The sequence below is a fragment of the Apodemus sylvaticus genome, chromosome 5, assembly GCF_947179515.1.
Source record: "Apodemus sylvaticus chromosome 5, mApoSyl1.1, whole genome shotgun sequence".
NCBI lineage: Eukaryota > Metazoa > Chordata > Mammalia > Rodentia > Muridae > Apodemus > Apodemus sylvaticus.
In genome coordinates, this window is record NC_067476.1 from 139,689,344 (window position 1) to 139,712,564 (window position 23,221).

Sequence of the window (23,221 nt, forward strand, 5' to 3'; positions counted from 1 at the left end):
AGAGCCATATTGAACCGAACTGCCTTCTTGTCCCTTGCAGATTCTCACTCTTCTGGCTGTAGAGGCCGCAAAGACCACTTCATGTTCCTGTAACAGTGACTTTCCAGGATGCAGGGAGCCCTTGTAAGGCTTGCTGTGTGCCTGCTGTATGCCCTAGTGTTCCCCATGTCCCTCCATGCTGTGTGCCTGCCGTATGCCCAAGTGCTCCCCGTGTCCCTCCAGGCAGCTTGGACCCTCCTTTCTCTAACCCTCAGGAAGCTGGAGTTCCAAGACTGCTTCCAGGAAGGGCTTTGGTTCACCAAGAGCTGCAAATATTTACCTTGGAGACCTTGGCCCAGCCTGAGGTCTTGGCCCACATGCTCATGGTGGCTGCCCAAGTCTGGATGCAAGATAAAAGGCTGGGTCTCTAAACCCACCACAGGAGAGGAGCAGGCAGACCCAGGACTCCAGCACATTCAGGTAAAACGTGAGGAGGGTCTAGAACCCTGGACTGTCAGGAAGGTTCCTCACAGAGAGGACTCGCTGAGATTAGCCCAACTGCTGAACAAGAATTGAGCCTGATAATGCCCCTCTCAGCTATGGTTTCTGGGGGTCAAAGAGAGAGGCAGGGAGGCGCTGGTGCTCTCATCCAGAAGCCATGAGCAAAGATGGAAGCATAGGACACATTGGCTGTTCCAGTCCTCAGTCTAGGAACTTCAAACCACTCTGCACACGGTGACTGTGCAATGTCTGTGTGTGCTGAGCTGCTGCTGGGGACAGAGAGAAACATCTGCCGCAGCAACCCTCAAAGAACTCCCAGGTGACCACTGTGGGCTTGCTGTGTTTAAAGAAGGCCCAGGACCAAACAAAGAGTCAGAAAGCCTTCCTGGAAGAGACGGTGTGGAAGGTGCAAAGCTGAATGGATGCCAGAGAGGGGCAAAAGGCATCCACGAAAAGGAAAGGGGCTGAGGACCACATAGTGAGTCCATGATGAGGACAGACTACGGATCACATAGTGGGTCTAAAAAGAAGGTTGCAGACTACATAGTAAGTCCATGACAAGGACAGGAGCTGAGGAGCATGTGAGGTTTATACACAGAGCAGGGGCTGAGGACCACATAGTGGGTCCATGAAGAGGGCAGGGACTATGGACCACGTGGTATGTCTCTAAGAAGGCAGGCGTTGAGGACCATGCAGTGTGTCCAAAATGAGGATGGAGCTTTGGACCACATAGTAGGTCCGTGAGAAGGGCAGGAGATGAGGAACAAATGGCGGATGGGCACAGGCTGAGATTTGGGGGAGACAGTATCTCCCAGAAGAGGCAATGCTACAGGGTCTGGGTTTAGAACCCCTCTGATCTGGAGGCTGAGCAGGGGGCAGGAGAAGGTGGTAGACAGGGTCCAAAGTGTTTGGAAGACAAAGACACCATTTGATGGCATGGTCACCTTTGTCAACTGAGCAGGTTGTCAGCTCCACCCTCTGGCTTTGATTGCCGTGTGGTTTCCTCGGATCCCAAACCCAGTAGTCACAGTGCTCATTGTCATGCTCAATAGCATTCATGAGCAATATCAGCTGCAGATGCATTCACATCACCGCTGCCCTCCTGAGGGCTAACATCATCTCCTGTTAGCCAGCCGAGAAGAGGCTCCAGACGGTTAAGTCACTCGTCCACGGTCACCGAGCCAGCCATGGAATAAGGCCTCCTGCTGGGAGCTATCTGACTCCCAGGCCCACAACATGTCCCCTTCCCCCTCAGGGTGCTGACATTCAGGGCTGGAGATCCTGTGGCTTCATAGGGATCTCCAGAAGGCTCGCTCCAGTTCATCCACAGCCTCTCAGAGGCCATTCATTCACTCATTCATTCCCTTATGTATGAAGCACCACAGCCAGGCTCTATGCTGGGTGTAGGGACACAGACAGGAATGGGTAGCAAGGTCCTTCCTCCTAGAGCACACATCCTGGTCAAGAACTCTAATTTGACTAGTGTCTCATGGCATTCCACAACCAACACGTCACCCAGTGCCACATTTGTCTTTGGTGACAAGAAACCTTCTGAGGCAGGTAAGGGCACACGGATTCTAAGGACCATGTCTCCCTTTTCTCTAACAGTCTGCAGAAATCTGAAGCTCCATGTAGGGAGTGTGGGCAGGAAGACTGACCAGTGCTGGAGGGGCCGCTTCTCTGCCCTGTGGAGGGTGGCAGGTTGTCTGGGGACAGACACCCCAGCACCACAGTACTTCTCCCAGGAAGTACCATTGCTGAGAGTGGAGGTGAACAAGAAATGGCTGCTCTGAGCATTGCTCCGTGCTGAGCGCTCTGAAAGGAAGGGCCTTGCTGCCGGCTCCTGACTATCCCTACGCCCAGCACAGAGCCTGGCTATGGTGCTTCATACATAATTGCTGAGTGAATGAACAGCCTCTGTCTGAGAGGCTATGGGCAAACTGGAGCCAGCCTTCTGGAGATCCTTGTGGGTTTTCTACAAGGAAATGGCTAATGTCTGCCACGTTGTTCCTGTGGGAAAGACGACACACTGAGTGATTTCTACATACTGTTAATCACAGAGACTGTGGATCGAAGCTCCTCCATGCCCACGTGCCAGAGGAGAACCCGTGATGATTCAAGGATGTACAGCTAAGCCTTGGCTCTTAACCACTGCCCTGAATGTCTCTCCTGGACACTACCCCAGGCTACCAGGCATTATGTGCCTCCTGTGGGCCCCTCTGTCCAGCTAACAGGACCCTTGTGCTTACCACAGGCCCTACTACCTGCTGCCTACTTCTCAGTGACACCCAGGAAGATGAGCGGCCCATGGATTTTCACCCTCCTCTGTGGTTTGCTGGGAGCCACACTGGTCCAAGCTAACCTCTATGCCCCTGCAGTACTCAACCTTGGCCCAGAAGTCATCAAGAAACGTAAGTCATGGGCCCCCAGACCTCGGTACCACAGAGCAAGGGGCAGATAGATGGAGCAGTCCTCCAAAAGGAAGGGAGTTCCTCATCAAAGGAAAGTAGCAGGCAGGGGTGGAGCCCTGGGCTTGAGAGAGACAAGTAATGACTGAGGTAAAAGGTCTGGGATCGTATGACCTCAAGAGCCCATGGTGCCAAGATGTCCTCAGACAGTGTTATTCCAAGCACCTACTAGTGGGCCGAATCTGGTGACTTCAGTCCCACACAAGGGTTCGCTACTCCAAATCCATGACCTTAGGCCTGGCCCTGGACCTAAGCTTATTCTCTGTAAGGACATGGGAAGGCCTTCCTCCCTGGGCCAACAGGAACTCCCAATACCATAGGAACTGAAGAGAGTCCCAGGCTCTCGAGTCAGCCCTCTCTCCAGTGCGTTTCTGCCATGGGACACAGTCCTGTGTGTCAGAGGACACTTGGCAGCATCTCCCACCCAGGCATTGGTACATGTCTCCTATGGTAATGTGGCAATGACTTGGTAGACAAGCACTGTTTCAAAGGCTAAGGGACGCAAATGGCCTAAGGCTAATACAATGACTCAAGCATGTGGTATGTGAGCTGTGGGGCCCTTGGGGTGAGCAGCCACAGTGAAAGTCTGCAGCCACGGAGTTATTACCAATGGTAGTTTGAGAGGAGATTCCCAGGATCCCCTGCAGGGAAGTCAGTGGGCCCACCCAAGCAAGTGACCACTGAGTACCAGGAGCCACGAGGAAACTGTATTAATGAACTCCATTAGAAGTCAAAAGGCCACACTATAAACCTGGGGTGGGGTGTTTAATGTAAATAAACATAATGTGGCATCAAAGGAAGGAGGATTTACCCTAAGAGGGGAGTGAAAAAAAATGAACTCTAAAGGGCACCCGGAAATGAGGTGGCGTCCAAGGACAGAACAAACTCAGAATCGGAGACCCCATCCCAGGGCTCATGGGACTGGGTATGACTCATTGTTGGGTGGAGGGAAGCTTGCTAGGTTGTGCTAGGCTAGTGCTGACCCGCTGACCCGCTGTTGGCAAACAGGAGCTGTGGAGCACATTCCTGAAATGATGGCATCCTTGTCCCTGGAGGGAGACGTTGTTTTATCTCTCAGGGGGATCATCTCTGGGTGGCCCCTGGAAGCTTGCCAGGGACCCTCGAAATTTACTCCCAGCCTTCAGGAGCCCAGCTGGCATCACCTGGGCAGTGACGCTGCAGGGGCTGATAAGAGGCATGCACTGGGGACTTTCCACTCCACGTCCCGCGAAAGCCTGTGCTGATGGGGTTTAAGACTGCCAAGTGGCAAAGATAAAATGTAATAGGTCCATCCCCATCAGCACAGAGCTGGCACAGCTGCCGTACACTGCCTATGAAATGGGCCCTGGCCACCCGTGAAAAGCCGGCAGGGACCAGCCCCAGGGCCCTTGTTCCCATTTGTTCCTTCCTCTGCTCAGCACCTGAGGCACTTTGGACAATAGGGCAAACACAGAGAGTGCTGGAAGATCGTTATCAGGTGTGTCTTGGCCACAAAACTGTCCCCAACGGAATGCTCAGTTCAAGAAGTACTTGGTGCTAGCTAGAAAGACACAGGTCCAGCATCCCCGCAGTGACTGGTGGCGTTCTGAGTGTGATGATTCCCACTATCTCCAGTCTCACTGTCCACTCAGGGATGTCTACATGGTGAAGATGATCAGGCTGAAAGGGCGGAGCCTTCACTTCATGTCACATCCAACCCGGAGTCACTGCTAGGCTACTTTCCCCGCCCCCTCCTGACATCTAACCCCTGCGTCTATCTGCAGACCTGACCCAGGCACTGGAGGACCACGATGCCACTGCCATCCTCCAGGAGCTGCCACTGCTCAGAGCCATGCAAGATAAGTCTGGCAGCATCGGCATACTGGACAACCTCGTGAACACCGTTCTGAGATACATCATCTGGTGAGTGGACAGGACAGCACTGGGGCCATCTCCTCCCCACACCTCTGCCGACAAGTTGTGCAGCTGTCAGTCAACGAACAGTAGTGAAGATGGACAAGACTATGTCCCTCTTTCGAAAAGTCCCCCAGAATGGCTAGTAGTGACCATAAGGCAGTGTCACTAGTACCTCTAAGAGAGCAGCCACATAGGAAGGTGGCCCCCGGTGGGAGAGTGCAGGAACCAGGAGGTGCTTTGTAAAGGAGGTCATGGCTAAGCCAGGGACACCAAGAAACTGACATTTCAAGCAAAGGGACCAATGGGGCAAAACCACGGAGGGACAAGAGTCACACAAGTCAAACCCAACAGCAAAGAATGACAGGACAGGAGGGTCAGGTCACAGAGGAGCTTACTGTCAGCCCAACAGGCTGAGGCTAGAAGCCAAGGAACCTGAAGAGAGGCAAGCGGCGGTGAAGGGGAGAGACAGAGGTGTGGCCATGATGGAAAGGATTAGTAAACTAGGCTTGGGGTCCAGGTTCTGCTCAGGTGTGAGGGAGTCAGGGAAAAGAATGGGTGAGGCCTGGGGATGACACTCGTCTGAGCGCAAACAAGGTTCTCACTCCCCTCCACCCTGTCCAGGATGAAGGTCACTTCTGCTAACATCCTCCAGCTGGTTGTGCAGCCTTCAGCCTATGACCAGGAGCTGGTAGTCAGAATCCCCCTGGACATGGTGGCTGGATTAAACACGTGAGTGTCGCCCTGAATCAGACACTGCTAACCTAACGGTTTCATCTGTTCACTCTCTATGCAGATATCTAGAAACAAATCCCAATGTTAGAAGAGCAAGTGCAAAGGCCCTGAGGCAGGAATGACAAAGAGAAGGGAAGGAGTGGGTAGTGGTTAGAGTCTAGTTCAGCAAGCCACTGGGGACTGAGGGTGCAGGGCCTCATGGGACAAGATGAGAACTCAGCTTTGGTGGAGTATGAGGGCCAAGAGCAACAGAAGGTCTGAGCTAAGGAGATTGGCGCAGGGCTGAGGCGGGAATGCCACAGGGAAGGTCCTGCAACAGCTCTAGAGGAGACAGAGATGGCTGAGGCCCAGGATTAAGACAAATGAGCGGAGGAGTAAACAGACTCTAGCTATGAGCTGGAAGCAGGCAGACACAACAGGGATCCCTGTGAGTCGGATACGGAGAGAGAGATCAAGGATGACTTCAGGGTCTGTTCCCATAATAACCTGGAACAATCAGCAGCCAAGATGACAAGGTATGAAAGAGGCAGGCAGAAGGGGGAGGGGCGTGGGGGCGGGGAACACTGTGGTGTGACTTGGAATCCCATGGCATCCATAAGTGGTAAGATCATGAGAGAACTCCAGGACTCAAGATGTGGGAGGGATGATGGGAACCAGCACAGAGACAGTGAGGACAGCCAGCCATCTATGGCTCCCACATAGACTTCAGCAGCACCCACTCTCACTGCTGTTGTCCCCACAGGCCACTGATTAAGACCATAGTGGAGTTCCAAATGAGAACGGAGGTCCAAGCCCTCATCCGGGTGGAGAGGAGCAAGAGTGGCCCCACCCGCCTGAACCTCAGCGACTGCTCCAGCAATGAGAGCTCCCTGAGCCTCAGCCTGCTTCACAAGTGAGTGCTGGGCTCCATCATGCTGGTAGGAGGGTTAGGGTTAAGCATGTGTCCCTCTGACTCTATCTAGATCTGGGGCTCCTTCCAGGGAATCCAGATGCCAAAGGGAAAGATGGAAGCAGCAATAGCGGCATGCTACCGGGTTGGGAGGGTGGGTATGGAAGTAGGTGTAAGTGGGAGGGTAGGGATGGGGAAACACCTGCAGACAGAACAGCGGCTCCATTTAGGGCTCCCAGACCACCCAGGCAGGCCTAGGTGAGCCCAAAGCAAGCTTACCTTCTCCCTTGATAGCCTGGGTGATGTTGGGCAAATCACCTTCCCGTATCTCACTTTCCTAGTACAGGCAGCAAGCATGACCCACTCATAAGAGTGCAATGTCACCTCCAGGGGACCCATCAGCTCCCTGTATCCTAATCTGCACAGATTTGTATAAAAACAATACCCTGGACAATATCCTCAGCTCAGCCTCTGCCACAGCCTTGGCTAACACCTTGAGCGAGCTTGAGCAAGCACTTTCCTCCTAGGATTCCATGTCACCTCTATAAAGCAGGGACAATCCTCTCTTATAAGCCCCCTAATCTCCTGCTCTCCTGTGCCAAAGGCTCTCCTTCATGGTCAACTCCTTGGCAAAGAATGTTATGAATCTCCTGATGCCAGCCTTGCCCCAAATAGTGAAAAACCAGGTGAGTAAAATCAAGCCTCTGGCCCATGGAGATGGCACCCCTGTAGGACTAGGGTGGAACTACAAGCTGGTAGCATATGAGTTGTCTCCTTGGGTGGAATCCTTTCAGACTGAGTAATTCCTTCAACAAAGCAAAGAACTACTGAGCCAATGAACTGAGCCACTGACCCAACAAGATCATTGAGGTCAAGGTAACAGGAAACCCAAAAGTTCAGGAGGCCTTGATCACTCTCTGGTCAAGGTTTTAACACTTATCTCAAAAAGGGTTGAGGGAGGGAACCCTACCTGTAGCTTTTGCTGACTTGCCAGTTATAAATCCTACCTTCAGGCTGACTTTTGTCTATTATGGATGTCATGGAGCACTGGAAGAAGGTACACAGTAGCATGCTTCTGTGTAGTATTGTCTCCCAACAGACAGTAGAGAGTACCTCAAGAACTCCAGATAGCAGACATTACCTCAAGAGTTCCAGACAGCAGACATTACCTCAAGGGTATCAGACAGTAGACATTACCTCAAGAGCATCAGACAGTAGACATTACCTCAAGAACTCCAGACAGCAGACATTACCTCAAGAGTTCCAGACAGCAGACATTACCTCAAGAGCTCCAGACATTAGACATTACCCCAAGAGCTCCAGACAGCAGACATTACCTCAAGGGCATCAGACAGCAGACATTACCTCAAGAGTTCCAGACAGCAGACATTACCTCAAGGACATCAGAGAGCAGACATTACCTCAAGAGCATCAGACAGTAGACATTACCTCAAGAGCTCCAGACAGCAGACATTACCTCAAGAGCATCAGACAGCAGACATTACCTCAAGAGCTCCAGACAGCAGACATTACCTCAAGGGCATCAGACAGCAGACATTACCTCAAGAGCATCAGACAGTAGACATTACCTCAAGAGCTCCAAACAGCAGACATTACCTCAAGAGCTTCAGACAGTAGTAGGCAGTACCTCAAGAGCAATAAACAGTAGTGGGATATGGAGCAAAATACCTAGGAAAGGGTGGGTTTTCCGCCTTTGTTAAATGTATTTTAATATGTTTTATGTAAGTATATATACTTTGATTTTTAAAACAAAGCCAGAAATCCCTGATCATCCCATATTTTGCCCTGAAGTGTTGTCATAATCAGGTTGTGGCATGCTCAGCCATCCAGCTGTGGTTTGTAAGCACTGCAGTCCACCAGATCCAGCTCTGTTTATTTCTTCTGAGTCAGTAAATTCAGGCTGTGTGTAGGGGATTGGGGAGGATAGAACCCAGGCCTTTACACCTATTAGGCAAGTATTCTACAGCAGAAGATAGCTGCAAACACAGTGACTCTCATTTTATACGCCCTTACTATGCCACGGGTAAACTGAAATGTTGTAAGTAGATTCATCCATATTGATTAGTTATTTCCATTGTAAATTCAAGATGCTGTAGACAGGCAGTAGTGGCATATGCCTTTAGTTCCAGCACTTGGGAGGCAGAGGCAGGCAGATCTCTGAGTTCAAGGCCAGCCTCGTCTACAGAGTGAGTTCCATGACAGCTAGGGCTACACAGAGAAACCCTGTCTCAAAATATCAAAAATCTAAGGGTTAAAGGTGTACCCCAGTGATAAGGCACTTTCTTAACATACAAAGTACAGAACCACAAAAAAAGAGAGTGAGAATAAAGAAGAAATCTCAAATGAGATTTTATTTAAAAAGATCTACTTTATTCTTAATCTTATGTATTCGGATGTGTATGAGAGAAGGAATCTATTCTACATACATGGGTGACCACCAAAGCCAGGTGTGTCTGACTCCAGGGGCTGGAACTGCAGGCAGGTTTGAGCTGCTTGGAGTAGGTGCTGTGAGTTGGGTCCTCTGGAAAACCACACACATTCTTAGCAGCTGAGCCATCTCTCTAGCCCCTGGATCTTATATTTTATAGGATTAATTTAAGAAACAATATTGACTAGTCTGGAAAAGGTTCAGAATCCCAGCTCCTTGGGAGGCTAAGACAGGAGGGCCACAGTTCAAAGTTTGCCTGGCCTACAAAGCAAGTTCAAAGCCAGCCTGTGCAACTTGACAAAGTCCTTCCTCGAAATAAAAAGTAAAAGAGCTGGAGATGCAGCTCAGTGGTAAAGCACTTGCCTACATGTGTGAAGCTTGGGATCAATCCTCAGTGAGGGAGGGAGGGAGGGAGGAAGGGAGGGAAGAAGGGAAAGAGAAGGGAAGGGAAGGTTTACTCCTAGTTCTTCTTAGAAGAGGGGAGAGGAAAGGTCAGCAGACAGAGGGAAAATAAGTAGATATATATGACTTCCAAGTCAAGCAAACAGTTTATTGTTATTAGACCATTAAACCCCTGAGCATTAGCAGGGGTGCATATCCAAAAGGTGATTTTAAAGGGAGATTGAAAGAAATCACTCTGTTAAATGATCTTTTCTTACTGTAGTGATATTCTGTGCCAGAAACATAGACAAAGACATACATGTCTTTCTACAATGTAAGAATTTGCTGAATAACAATAAATCCTCAGGTTCATGGGTTTCATGGGCAGCAATTTGCCAGACCTTGGTCATCTGGCCCAGGGGAATGCAGGTTCTTTTATTCCAGTTTTTTTAGGGAAGGACACAGCCTGTTCCCAACACTTATAAGAGAGTTTTGGGAGTGGGAGAAAGGATTTCATGTAGTCCAGACTGGCCTTCAATCCCTGATCCTCTTTCCTCCATATCCCAAGGGTGGGGATCCCAAGGTATGTGCCAATATGACCGGCAGGCATAGTTTTAAGAATTTTATTTTTCTGTTTAAAGATGGAGTTTCTTAAAGTAGGGCCCAGATACAAATATTTTCAAAAATTTAGTCAGAATCATATTTGAATAGAAAAGAAATTTTCCAGCAGAAGAAGTGGCATGAACTTGGAATTCTAAGCTGTCTGACCTGTAGGTTTGCACGGTCACTTGAGGCGGGGTGCAGTGGTCACAGCTGTGGGTCACAGGGGTATGAAGGAAGGCAGGCAGAGCATTCAGGAAAGGCCTCACCTCACCGGGGAAGGAAGGGAGCCCTGTCAGTGTGGACACGACTCATATAGCCTGTGCTTCAGGACTACCTGAAGGCTATAAAACATGGATGCCCCATCCCAGCCTAGATTCAAAAGCAGCAGGTCTGGTGGGATCCCTTGTGTCCCAGACTCTAATATGTGGCCAGGGCTGAAGGAAGTGAAGGTTGGGGTATTGGAGAGGGAGGGGGAAATATCCTTTATTCCTTCTCCTCTCTGGGTCATGGGTTGTGAAAGCCAATGGAAGCAGGGAAACATTGCTCACAAGAAAAGTTAGCATCTCTCAAAATGCACTGCCAGCACACAAGAATGTTGAAGGGAGTGCCCAACTAGATGGTCCTCCCATCAGAGCGGCTCAGCATCAGACAGAAGATCTGCAGGTCCTAAAGATGGCAAGGCAGATGTTTACTCCAGTCTCCCTGGCCCCCTTTCAGCAGAACCACTAAATCCACACTGCTGACTCTTAGGGCTACCAATATTTTTTTGTGGGGCAGAGCTGGGCTGCTAGGTAAGATATTTAGTAGCATCTTTGGCCTCTGTCCACTAGATGTCAGTATGGCTCGCCTACCACATTATGATAACTAAAAAATGTCTTGCCAGAGACCAAAATTGTCCCAGGTTGAGTGTTCATGTCCACGTTATACAGAGAACTCCTTGATGTCACAGGACTATCTTCTGGGGCTGGAAACTCACCAAAAGATATAGAAACTGCCTAGTATTGGGTGGGACAGCCCAGCTGGCCCTCTGTTCTAGAGTCTGACATGGCAGACTTCCTCTAAGGAAATCATTGGCTTCTTTGAGTACTCATGAGTGTCCTGTCGAGGGCAGCTTGCAGGCCAGGCACAACTGGACACAAGGCAAAGAGCAAACCATTGGCAAAAGGACCTCAGGACAGCTGTAGCTGCTGAACAGCACGGTGGGACAGAGATGGGCAAATCTGTGAGTCCTCGACTCCACAGATGAGCACTGGACTGGCGGGGCTTTACAGTGAGACTAGGAGGAGAGCAGACCTGGGAGGCAGTAGGCAAGGGGCTGGCTCTTCACTAATAGCCCTGACTTTGCGCTATTGCAGCTGTGCCCTGTGATCCAGCAGGCCTTCGATGACATGTACGAAGACTTCCTGAGAATGGCAACAGGTAGGGGCTCTGCTGTCTGCACTGCCTTTCCCTTGACTGCAGGCTTAGCCTTCAGGCCCCACCTTTACCCAGGAGAGACCACACCCTCTCAGCACCTTGGGCCAGCACAGGTGCTCAGGCACCTGCCAAGACACCGCAGCTTCCACCTCATGAGCACCGTATATGAGCAAGGCAGTGGTTCTCAACCTTCCTAATGCTGTGACACTTTAATACAGTTCCTCGTGCTGTGGTGATCCCAACCACAAAATTATTTTCATTGCAACTTTCTAACTATAATTTTGCTACTGTTATAAATCATAATGTAAATATCTGTGTTTTATGATGTCTTAGGCAACCCCTATAAAAGGGTGGATCAACCCCAACGGGTCGTGACCCACAAGTTGAGAACCATTGCTCTACATGAGGCTCCAGTGCTGACCTGCTCCTTGACTGTGGGGGAGTCACTCCCCCTCCTTGTCCCCAGTTTCATCATCTATAAAATGAGACTTTCTACCTCCCAACCTCAAAGGATTATAGTCAGCATTTAAAGGTTATAGAAAAGTTCTGGGCATGCAGGAGAAGTTCTGCCTGACACAGAGTTGCCTAAAAATAAATACACACTAGATGGACAGATGGATGAATAGATGGACGGATGGACAGACAGAAGGACAGATGGATGGTAGACTGACTTTGTGTGATTCTGAAAGGAGGTAACAAAGGTACAGGTGAGCTGTGTGTCCAGAACAAATATCATTTCTCCCTCCCTGAGAATAGCAAAGAGAAGACATGGACTTCTATGTTCAGCCTTAGAAATTGGTCCTACTCAACCCCCTCATAATAGGAATCAACAAAGGGGAAGAAAATGCTACCATGTTATGATTTAAAATCTAAAGAGGCACATCAAAGAGTAGCCATAGCGGCATGGGAAGAACAGAACAAATCACTAAGCTCCTAGAGTATACGAGGGCTAAGTCCAAGGCTAGGCCCTGTATATGCACCATCTCACCTCCTCAGTGCACTCAACTGTCCAGCTGCACATATGGGGAAACTGAGGCTTATGGCTATGCCACCTCTAAGCTCACACAGGAGACTCATGGTAGGGAAGGCTGGGACCTGATTCTTTCTGCTTCAATTAGGTGTGTGTGTGTGTGTGTGTGTGTCTGAGAGAGAGAGAGAGAGAGAGAGAGAGAGAGAGAGAGAGAGAGAGAGAGAGAGAGAGAGAGAGAGAGAGAGATTAGAGCCAAGGCTAGAAGGCACTAACGTCATAGGAATTCCCAAGTCTGTCTAGCTGCTCTGTTCTCAGTGACAGGGCTGAAGCAGGGCAGGGACCAACCCACACACTCTCACTCTCCACTCAACATCTAGGCAGATGAGATGTCTCTACCACCTGTCCACCAAGTGGGGGAAACCAAGGCAGATACAGATGATGGTGAACTAGTGAGTGCACACCAGAGTTCAATCCCAGCTCCCACCTGCCTTGAGGAATGGGTTACAATTAGGTGGGGGAAGCACAGGTTTTAAACACAGGAAAAGTCTAGCTCTGTGCTGGTGTTTGGAGTGATCCCTGCAACGGTTACCATGGTTACCACCAACAGCATCATTTCTCCTGACTCTGGCAGTGCCCCTAATGGCCAGAAAGAAGCAGTAGAAAATCACCCTACACAACCACACCCTCCATCCTCACAGCATTTCTCCTTGCCCCGAGCAGCACCCATTGCCCTCAGCCCTGGAGCGCTGGAGTTTGGCCTTCTGTCTCCTGCTATCCAGGACAGTAATATCCTGTTCAACCTGAAGGTGAGTGTCCAGACCTCAAAGCATACCGAGGACATTAGGGACAGCTCTTCCTCTGTGACTACCCAGGGACCGACATCTACACATCATCAGGGCATGCATCATACACTAAGCATCCTGTGAAGGCCAGCAGGTAGATCATGTCTCCTTGCCTGACCTCAGACCTCGACCCTGTGTGTGCATGGGTCTTTCCCTCAGGTAAGCTCCTGCCCAACCTCAAACTTCTGATGACACCTCAACATGGTCTCAAGACAGAAGCATCCTCAAGGATCATACAGCCCTAACTCCCAGACCCATGACTCTGGCTATGTAGCTCTGGGCAGGTTTCTCCTTTCTGTTTCCATGGCTATAAAATATAAGTGGTTATACTTAGGAGACAACAGGATGAGACCACACTGGCTTCCCAGACAGAGGATGCTCAGTAACAATGGGCTTCCATAAAATCCCTCACTGCACATGCTGTGGGTGGTGTGAGTCCCAGACAGGTTCTCAGGCGTCCTGGAAACCACGGCGTGGGATAGTTCCATCTGCTCTGTGGCAGTTTGAATCCTCCCTTCACCTAAAGGGTTTAGAGATTGAAACCGAAGTGAAAAGCAAGCATTATGGCTGCAGGCCAGGCGTGGGTAGCATGCAGCCACCATCCTGGGTGCTCTGAAGATGGGAGGGAACAGGATCGTTTGAGCTCAGGCATTAGGGGCCCATCCAGGGAAGCATAGGGATATACTGTCTCTTTAAATGTGAGACAGAAGGACAGAGGGAAGAGTGGAAAAAGAAACTGAGGTGTGGGAGAAGGGAGGGTGGAGTGATCTAAGAGAGTCAGGAGGGAGGCTGCCAGGTACCTGACAAGCCACTGCCTTCACCAATCTAAACTTCCTGACACAAACGCAAGGATGGGAAACAGACCGAACGGTACTGCCTTAGTCTATTTTGTGTTGCCAGAACACAGAACCTGAGTGATCGATAAACATTAGAAGTTTACTGGGCTTGTGGTCCTGGAGGCTGGGAATCTAGGAACATGACACACCTTCTGTTGTAGGCCCCATGCTGCATCTGCCTGTGGTGGGACACAGAAGAGTTGAGGAGGGTGAGAGCAGGACAACCAGGAGTTGAGCTTATTTCACAGTGATCTACTCCCACCTCAGGAAGCTAGGCCACTCCTGTGACAGCGCTAACCATTGCCCAAGGCCAGGCACCTCCTGAAGGACCCACCTCTCAACCCTGTTTGTACTAGGATGAGGTTTCCTTCATGAGAACTCTGAGAAACACCCTCCCCTCAGCACAGTTGCTTCCTTCCCATTGGTTACAGGATACAATGGGGTATCAAAGTCCTTGAGCCACGCCCTGCTCTGTGTCTCCTCAGGCCAAGCTGCTGGACTCACAGGCGAGGGTAACCAACTGGTTCAACAGTTCTGTAGCTTCCCTGATAGAGACCACCCCAGACGGGGCCCCTTTCAGCCTGACCGTGAGGCAGGACCTGGTGAATGGCATTGTGACCGCCCTGGTCCCCAAGGAGGAGCTTGTAATCCTGCTCAGATTTGTGGTAAGCCCCACTGTTGGAGTTGGGGGAGGATGACTTACCTCCATGCCATCTGCCCACTGAGAGCGACCCGAGGTGGGAACTCCCAGTAATGATCCTCTCTGCCCTGATTCTGATGTTCAATGCTAGAGCCAAAGGCTTCCTTTAACACCCAACTTGGGCCCTGGTTCTGCCTTCAGAGACCAAATGTATCTGTTTCTTCCTCCAAATATCCTGGGGGAGCTCCAGGGCACTCTGGATACTGAGGAATCCAAAGATGGTGCCTGTACCCCAATAGCACAGATCACTAACTGATCAGGGTCCTTGTTTCTCCTGAGCCTGAATGCCAACTCATACTCCAATCCTATTACTGAAGTATGATTAATGAAATTGACTCACACCCTGTCCCCTCTCCAGATTCCTGATGTGGCCAAGCAGTTACAGATGGACATCAAGGGGATCAACGCAGAGGTGGGTCTGTTTGCCACCTAGAGCTTGCTGGGTGCTCGCTGACTCTGTTCCTGGGTCTCTGCAGGGTTGAACGGATGTGGGCTCCTCTCTTCTTTCCCACAAGGGAACCAGGCTACTTGGAAGCCCAGAGACTTCTTTAGTCTAGCGGAGAAGCTTGAAACTGATGATTACAGGGGTGACAACCCATTGCAAGGGCAGTCCCCCCTCCTCCAGATGGAAGGGGTGGGTCAGAATAGGACAGCAATCACATGCAGTCGAGAGAAATACAGGGAAAGGCAGACAATGGCCTGGAGCTGGGTGAAGAAGGTAATTCTAAGCCCTGCTTCAGGCTAAGAAACCAGAGAACATCCCTGAAGGGAGGTGGTACTCCACATGGGGGTACTGGGAAGGACAGAGCCTGGAGCACCGAGAAAGCCCACAGGGGACACCAAGGGCCTGGGCACTGTGATCAGGTGTGGATCTGATGTCTTTCCAGGCAGCTGACAAGCTGGGCCCCACCCAGATGTTGAAGATCTTCACCCAAAGCACCCCCCATATTGTGCTGAACGAGGGTGGAGCCACGGCAGCCCAAAGTGTCGTGCTGGAAGTGTTCCCCACCAACGCAGATACCCGGCCCTTCTTCTCTCTCGGCATCGTGAGTATAAAGACTGGAGGTCGCTCTGTTCATTGTTATGAATTGGGGCATCACCGAGTAGTGTGGGGAGGAGGGAGAGTGATGATCCGAGAGGCAAGAACTTTGGGGGCCCATCAGCTGGTCACAACACCAGCAGCCATCAGCTAGTCACAACACCAGCAGCCATCAGCTAGTCACAACACCAATAGCCATCAGCTAGTCAGTCACAACACCAGCAGCCATCAGCTAGTCACAACACCAACAGCCATCAGCTAGTCACAACACCAACAGCCATCAGCTAGTCAGTCACAACACCAGCAGCCATCAGCTAGTCACAACACCAGCAGCCAGCAGCTAGTCACAGCACCAGCAGCCATCAGCTGGTCACAACACCAGCAGCCATCAGCTAGTCACAACACCAACAGCCATCAGCTAGTCAGTCACAACACCAGCAGCCATCAGCTAGTCACAACACTAGCAGCCAGCAGCTAGTCACAGCACCAGCAGCCATCAGCTGGTCACAGCACCAGCAGCCATCAGCTGGTCACAGCACCAGCAGCCAGCAGCTGGTCACAGCACCAGCAGCCATCAGCTGGTCACAGCACCAGCAGCCATCAGCTAGTCACAACACCAGCAGCCCCTCTGGATAGAGGGACCAACCCTAACTTCCGTCGAGGTGGCTACATTGCAGCTAGGGGTATTTTCCAGAGAATGGGCAACATTCAACAGCTGAGAGACAACCCCACCCCCCAGAAGGAAGGAGTAGATCAGAGTAGGGCAGCAACCACAGACAGCCGAGAGAAATGCAGGGGAAAGCAGAAAGGACGGGAGAAGGGTAGAGTCATGGGTGGGCTCTGAGTATTGAGGCCAGCCAGGCTTCCCTGGGGGGGGGGGGGCACAGTGTCTGTTGTGGAGGAGCTGACTCCTCCTTAGAGCAGGGTCTCTATGTGCAGCTCTACCCCCACACGATTTCAGGGGTACCTTTGACACTACAGATTTATTGGTACCTCCCAGAGAGTTCATCTTGGAGTTTTGGCCTCGCAGTGAAAAACAGTGGGAGCCCACTTCCCAGACCAACCTTACTCCATGATGACCCCTCCATGGCCAACGGGAGGCACTGCAGGGGAAACCAGTTCTCTCAGCTCCACTATAATGGGGCTCAGCACGCAGCCCTCTGGGTCAAGCTGACACAAGTCCCAATTGGCAAGGCTGACTTAGCTTCTGAGTTTTGCAGTCTTACTAACAGTGCTCAGGGCTTACCAGAGCTGCCAGCCACCTCTGCCCTTCAGTCACTTGCCGTGTACACCAGGGGACAGATAGGGCGTGTAGGTAGGACTTATTGAAGAAGCCACTTGAACTGCCTGTCACACAGTAGCAGGCCGTGCATGTTGACTGTGGTGGCAGTGTCATCCCAAGCCTTAAGTGGCACCTGTGAACCAGGACTAGGTCATGGAAAGTGAGGTCAGAGAGGTCATACTTTTCCCAAGGTCACAGAGCCTGTAGCCAAGATTACCTCAGCCCCAGTCTTTCCTGTATAACCCTCCCTCTAGATGCATTCTCTTTTTTTTTAACGATTTGGGGCCTGGGTTGTCTTGTTGCAGGAGGCCAGTTATGAAGCTCAGTTTTTCACAGAAGGCAACCAGCTTATGCTCAACTTCAATAACGTCAGGTAAATGTGAAGTACTGCTGAGCTGCCCAGGCTGTGGGTTTCTCTAATCCACCACTAGGGGGCACCAGAGACGGCCGATGGCAGAAGGCTTCCTTACTAGGCCTGTCTGACCTGCCTTAAGGGTTGAATTCCAAATGGAAAATGAAGGGGCTCTACAGGAGCCACAGACAAGCCAACCCCACCACTGGGCTGGCCACCACTGGGCTAATCTGCACGTACCACCCAGGCTTCAAAGAGCCCATTCTGAAACTCAAGACAAAAGAGGTAATAGCCTAGATACCGAACCCTTGAGGCCCAGCACGGAAGTGGCCTCTGCACCCCTGCCACTCCTGCAAGGTCTACCACCTTCTGTCCCAGACTGAGTTCAGGGACTCCAACTGGAGGTTCCGGCAATAAAGTTAGGCTCGGGAACATTCTGATCAGCCTGTACGGAGTGAGATAATAGCTCAGTATAGATGGATGGATGCATGGATGCATGGATGGATGGGTAGATGGATGCATGGATGCATGGATGCATGGATGCATGGATGGATGCATGGATGGATGCATGGATGGATGCATGGATGGATGATAGATGGTAGATAAGATTAGATGGATGGATAGATGGATGGATGGATAGATACATACATACATACATACATACATACATACATACATAGGTGAATGGATAGATGATTAATAGACAGATAATAAGCAGATGATAGAAAACTGAAAGATGATAGATGGTTGGTAGATAGATTGATAGATAGATAGATAGCAGAGATATAAAATCAAATAATCCTGTCACCCAGGCTGGCACTTCTACACAAGTACCTGAATGGAAATTAGGAACACCCCTCCCAGAAAGGACTTGAGCTAACTAGTGCACCATCCCTCCCCTGGTTTCTGGGTGAATTTCTGCCCAGCCCCTTTAGAATGTGAATAGCATGAAACAAGGACTTTCCCTGCTTCACCATTGTCGCATGAGAGTCTGCCTGTGCCTTGCACATAGCAGGTCCTCAATAAACAGTTATTGGCAGAGATTCCAAGGGATCACTCTCATCTTCTGTTACAGTATTGAGCGCATCAAGCTGATGATCTCAGATATTAAACTGTTTGATGTAAGTATTAACAGATTACCTCCAAGGGGTCAGAATGGGCCATTCTAAAATGAGACACTGACCAGGATTTGCTTAGAAAAAGATATCACAGGAAACTCTGGGGTGGGCTGGTGGTCTCCTCACTGCCCTTCAAAGTCTAGCCTGCAGGCTCCCATTTCTATTGAGCACCTACTGTATGCAGATACAGCTGAGAACACCAACCATGTACAAATCTCTATTATAAAACAAAGCCTCTCTGCTGACCCTGGGCAACCCCTCTTCTCTGGTCCTCAGTTTCCCAAATCCCCAACCCAAACCAGAGAGCTCAACTGGGCTGGCTCTTGTCCTCACCTTTGGGGTTTCACTTTGTTTTACTTTTCTTCGGTTTTGTTGTTGCTGTTATTACTGCTGTTGTTGTTACTGTTGTAGGTGGTGGGATTGTTTGTCTGTCTGTCTGTCTGTTTGTTTGTTTGTTTGAAACAGGTTCTCACTATGTAGATTTTTGTTAGCCTGGAATTATGTACATCAAGCTGTCCCTGAAACTCAGGACAATCCTCCTGCCTCTGCCTTCTGGCTGCTGGGACTGTAGGTGTTCATTACATCTGACCCTCCATTGGTTTCTATGTTTTTTGTTTAGAAAAACAATAGTTTACTGCAAGATTTGAGAAAATCTGGACATCTGGCTTCTCTTAAAAGCATAATTCTCTCAGGTGCTTCCAGCAGAAACAAAGTCCCTAAGTGTAGAGTTCTCAGTGGGCCACACTCCAGGGCAGTGAGGGCTCTCCCCTGTCTATCTGCTCAGACCCTGGCTGCTTCAGTCTACAGGAGACCTTGTACTCCAACATGTCTGCTGGATACTCTTGTCATAGAAGGGGGGCAAGCCAGGGAACCTGAGATGGTGCTGAGGACCTGGCAGTGAGCCTTTAATGCCTTCCCTCTTCCTCACAGCCTGAAGTCCTGAAGGACACCCTGACTAAGATCCTTGAATACACACTGCTGCCCAATGAGAATGGTGAGTGCCTCTCCTAGGCCACTGTACCTCCTGTCTTCACCCAGGACCCCTTTCTTTATGGCCCACCCATCTTCTAAGCCTAGTTCTAACTCTTCCTGTTCTGTGGAGCATTCATAGTCACCAACTGGAGAAGACCTCTCCTGCCTGACATCCCCTCAACAGCCTGGTCCTTTAATATACCAGTTCTAAAGCAGGCAGGGATGAGCTGGCAGACACCAGGTTCATAGGTCCAGCTGGAACCATATGCAAACAGACAGCTAAACCACATTCAGGGGCCCTTAGGCAGACTGAGATCAAGTCCCCAACCCTCTTGCTGGCTTTGAACAAGCTCCCTGCTCCTCCTGAGCATTGGACTCTTCACCTGTGAAAGGATAAATAATAGTCCTTTCCTTGGCGGTGGGAAGGAGATGATGTATGTCAGGGATGAAGAGAGCTTGTACCTGTGCCAGCATCTCTGGTGTGTGACAGCTGGCACCTGTGACATCATCACCATGTTGAGTGATGGGGAGAGCTGGCACCTGTGACATCATCACCACGTGTGAGGGGTGGGGAGAGCTGGTACCTGTGACATCATCACCACATGTGAGGGGTGGGGAGAGCTGGTACCTGTGACATCATCACCATGTGTGAGGGGTGGGGAGAGCTGGTACCTGTGACATCATCACCATGTGTGAGGGGTGGGGAGAGCTGGTACCTGTGACATCATCACCACATGTGAGGGGTGAGGAGAGCTGGCACCTGTGACATCATCACCCTATGTGAGGGGTGGGGAGAGCTGGCACCTGTGACATCATCACCATGTGTGAGGGGTGAGGAGAGCTGGTACCTGTGACATCATCACCCTATGTGAGGGGTGGGGAGAGCTGGCACCTGTGACATCATCACCACGTGTGAGGGGTGGGGAGAGCTGGTACCTGTGATATCACCTTTTTAATTTTGCTTTACCAGAGTAGGAAATCTCAGGTGGAGGAACTTCTGCAGTGGGTGATGGGAGCCATGACAAGAGTGTTAAAGAACGTGAGGTGCACTGTGGGACGACCGGAAGCTGGTGCCAGAGGGTGCCAGACAGGGCTGGGTGAATGCTGGAGTAGAGGACAGGCAATCAGAAGGAAGGAAACAGAGTAGGTCCTGTGAGCCAGACCCCAGGCTCGCCTCCAGGAGGCGAGCATGCCCACAATGGCACTACACTCTGTGACAGCATTTGTTATTTCAGGCAAACTGAGAACTGGAGTCCCCATGTCAATGTCCAAGGCCTTGGGATACGAGAAAGCCGTGTGGTCTGTGAGCAAGGTGAGAAGCATGTGGCATGCACAGGCTGTCTGGGCTGGGAGTGGCCTACAGTCCACCAGCCCAGCCCTGCGGTCACCTGTCCAGGTGTGGGCACCTGTGAGTGAAAGGTCACTGCTCCTCCTCCCCCACTTACCAACCGTCATGCCTTCACTCACTTATGCAGGAATATTTCTTCATGCTGCAACATGTGCCACGCATGGCTCCTGGTGCTTCCAGCCATAGAAACAGATAATACTGTCCCCCTGGAAGAGCCCATTTTCTAGCAAGAGAGACACCTATATGAACAGTAAATCACACCAAATAAATGAGAGCTGGGAAGTAAAAGAAGGCAGGCTCAGAAGAGAGACTTTGGTGGTGGAAAGGGGCTGCTGGTTTTGACAGGATAGACAGGGAGGGCCTCTCTGTAAAGGTGACGCTTGCTGTCACCTGAAAGGCAAGATGGTGAGCCCTGCGGATAGGAGAAATGTCATATCAAAAGGACTGGCAAGTCCAAAGGCTCTGAAGCTGAGGTGGGTACTGTTCCAGGAAAGATGGTCAGAAGGTCTAGGGTATGAGATAGCATCCAAGGACTGCAGATCTCAAGCTACACACACACACACACACACACCCCTGGTGGGGCTAAGTGACCTCAGCTTGAGCAGAGCAGAGTTACTGCCCAGTTCTCCATGCAGACGTCCCCAGTGTGATAGGCCTAGCACACACTAAAGGCTTAAGGAATGGTTCGTGAGCAGGGAACAACCATGGCCTCTGCTAGGAAAGGGGCTGCGGCTGTGTCGGGCACCTCACTCCAGTGTCAGCCTTAACAGCAGAGCTGGTGTAGACACTGTCCACAATAATGAACAAAGTAGGAAAAAACCCTCTGGCTCCTCAGAACTTCAATCCAATTTAGAGGGACAGATGCTAAAAGCAAACTCTTAGCAATGAGAACACCCATGGGTGACTTGTCCATCATCCTTCTGTGACAAAGTGCTCACTCCTGCTATACAGAGGCATTTTGGGGCCAAACCTGTGGTTCCTGTGAGTCCCAGTTTGCCCCCAAGCGGCCCGTTAGGACCACCGAGTGCCTGAGCCACTTAATCATGGCGAAATCCCCAGATCTAAGCCATGTCTCCTGCTTCCAAGTGTCCTGTTTCGCTCTATTGGCTCCTCTGTAGCCAACAATGGATTCGTTGTGTTCTATAGCTGGGAGGCACCATACATTTAAATCAGAGGGAAGAGAATAGAGAATAAATAAATAAGTAGATGTGAATTCAAGCCAGTCTGTGAGAGGAGCCGATATATCACAGTGACAAGGATCATGTGATCACTGCTCACCTCTACTTTGCTGAGAGCTGTGAAGAGATCAGAATACAATCTTTTTGTGTGTGTTTTATTTATTTACATTCCAAATGTTGCCCCCCTTCCTGGTTCCCCCTCCAAGAGTTCTTTACCCCATCCCTCCTTCCCTTTGCCTCTGAGAAGGTGCTCCCTCTACCTGACCCACCTGCCCTCCCCTCACCCCCGCCCCCTGCATTCCCCTTCCCTAGGACATCAAGTCTTTAAAGGATTAGGCACATGCTCTCCCAGCGAGGCCAGACAAGGCAGTCCTCTGCTACATAGTGCCAGAACATAGATCAGAGCAAGTTTTATCATTACACTTAGTTTGGTTTTGATTTCTTTTTAAAGTGACGGCTGTTCATAACTCAGGTGTCCAGGGGTCTCTGGAGACAGCCAGGAATCTACTTTTATATTTCTTTGCATTCTACTGTGGGACTGGGGACAACTGTCCTATACAATCCAACCACTGCACACAAATACTTTGCCTGGGCCACAGACTGCTGGAAGATACTACTGTTCACACACAAACTCTTCCCCTACGACCTTATGTGCTCTGCACAGTGTGTTCCCCACACCAGGGCTTCCTTCATGGAAGACAAAGGCAAGGCAACCCCCAAAGAAGCAAGAAGTAAAAACCAAAGCAAAGGAGAAAATTATCCAGCTTGACCCCCCTTCCTTCCATTCCAGGGTGCCCTCAAGCTCGCTCCAGCCTCCTCTTAGAATCCTGGCTCCTGCCTCTTGATGAAGACCTGGACGGTAGCAACCAGCCCTGGCCAGGTCCCAGCCGGGAGTGTGGAAGCCTGCTATGTAGACTATCCCCCTGCAGTTAATAAACACTTGCCAGTGGCCCCTGTTGTCAGGGTGGTTTTGGCCAGCATGGGAGTCACTCCACCTCTGGCAGGTGGAGTGGACAGAGACATGAGGATGGGGCTCAGACGCCTCTGAGCCAACCGTAACAAGTCTGTGTCACACGGAAACACTGATCTTGGTATGGTGGGTTATATTCTCTCTGAACCCTATGGTTCTGGAGACGGGCAAACAGGATGTAACTTTTCCTGGGTGGGCTTCTGTGCCCTTCTCTGTCAAGTGGGGAGAATCATGGTTCTCACCTTGCAGAGCTGAGGGGAAGATCAAGTGAGGCACTCAGCTGGTGGCTCCACAGCACCT

At 50.6% G+C, this 23,221-nt stretch overlaps 1 protein-coding gene across 1 annotated transcript; it reads left to right on the top strand.

The window, feature by feature from the left end:
- Window positions 1-2,776: 2,776 nt before the first annotated feature.
- Window positions 2,777-22,890, top strand: Bpifb1 (BPI fold containing family B member 1). The gene is made up of 15 exons (XM_052181545.1): window positions 2,777-2,891; window positions 4,712-4,850; window positions 5,466-5,573; window positions 6,319-6,468; window positions 7,070-7,151; window positions 11,254-11,317; window positions 13,005-13,090; window positions 14,448-14,627; window positions 15,021-15,074; window positions 15,550-15,708; window positions 17,289-17,356; window positions 18,411-18,456; window positions 19,384-19,447; window positions 20,661-20,737; window positions 22,742-22,890. The coding sequence occupies exons 1-15, from the start codon at window positions 2,777-2,779 to the stop codon at window positions 22,772-22,774; spliced, it is 1,425 nt and encodes a 474-aa protein (XP_052037505.1). The 3' UTR covers window positions 22,775-22,890.
- The last annotated feature ends 331 nt before the right edge of the window (window positions 22,891-23,221 follow it).